The 350-nt window shown below is 44.3% G+C and overlaps 1 protein-coding gene across 1 annotated transcript in view; it reads left to right on the plus strand.

Moving 5' to 3' along the window:
* Window positions 1–45, plus strand: part of DQ04_24351000 (hypothetical protein) — a gene marked incomplete at both ends in the record, with an annotated part of 390 nt that extends 345 nt beyond the window's left edge. The window contains one exon of the mRNA XM_009318227.1: window positions 1–45. This exon is cut by the window's left edge and continues 345 nt beyond it. Within this exon, the coding sequence (XP_009316502.1) occupies window positions 1–45 (45 nt within the window).
* Window positions 46–350: the final 305 nt, after the last annotated feature.

Here is a 350-nt window from a genome sequence, read left to right on the forward strand (position 1 = left end):
ATTTGCGTCGACAATGTGCAACGATGGCTGGCTGACCTTTATTAAGTTTGTTGCCTGCATTGTGGTGAGTCTCACACTGCTTTCTGTGCTTTTGGTTTCATCTAAGCTACTCTCTACGATGTGATGAGCGTTGAACTGTGTGGTATATAGGCTCTACCAGGTGATGACAATTTAACGTGTTACATGCTTTATTACATACTGGGAAACGCACCATAAATAAAATGGGGGCTCTTCTTTTGATCGGTAAGAGCTGTCTGTGCTCTGCTAATGAGCAGAAAAGAAACAATGGGTGACAAGTGTGCTTGCTTGGCACGGGGGAAGGTGTTGTGGAAGCAGGGAAAAAAAGAGCA

This window comes from Trypanosoma grayi (genome assembly GCF_000691245.1).
Source record: "Trypanosoma grayi strain ANR4 Tgr_2435_V1, whole genome shotgun sequence".
NCBI classification, from domain to species: Eukaryota; Euglenozoa; class Kinetoplastea; order Trypanosomatida; family Trypanosomatidae; genus Trypanosoma; species Trypanosoma grayi.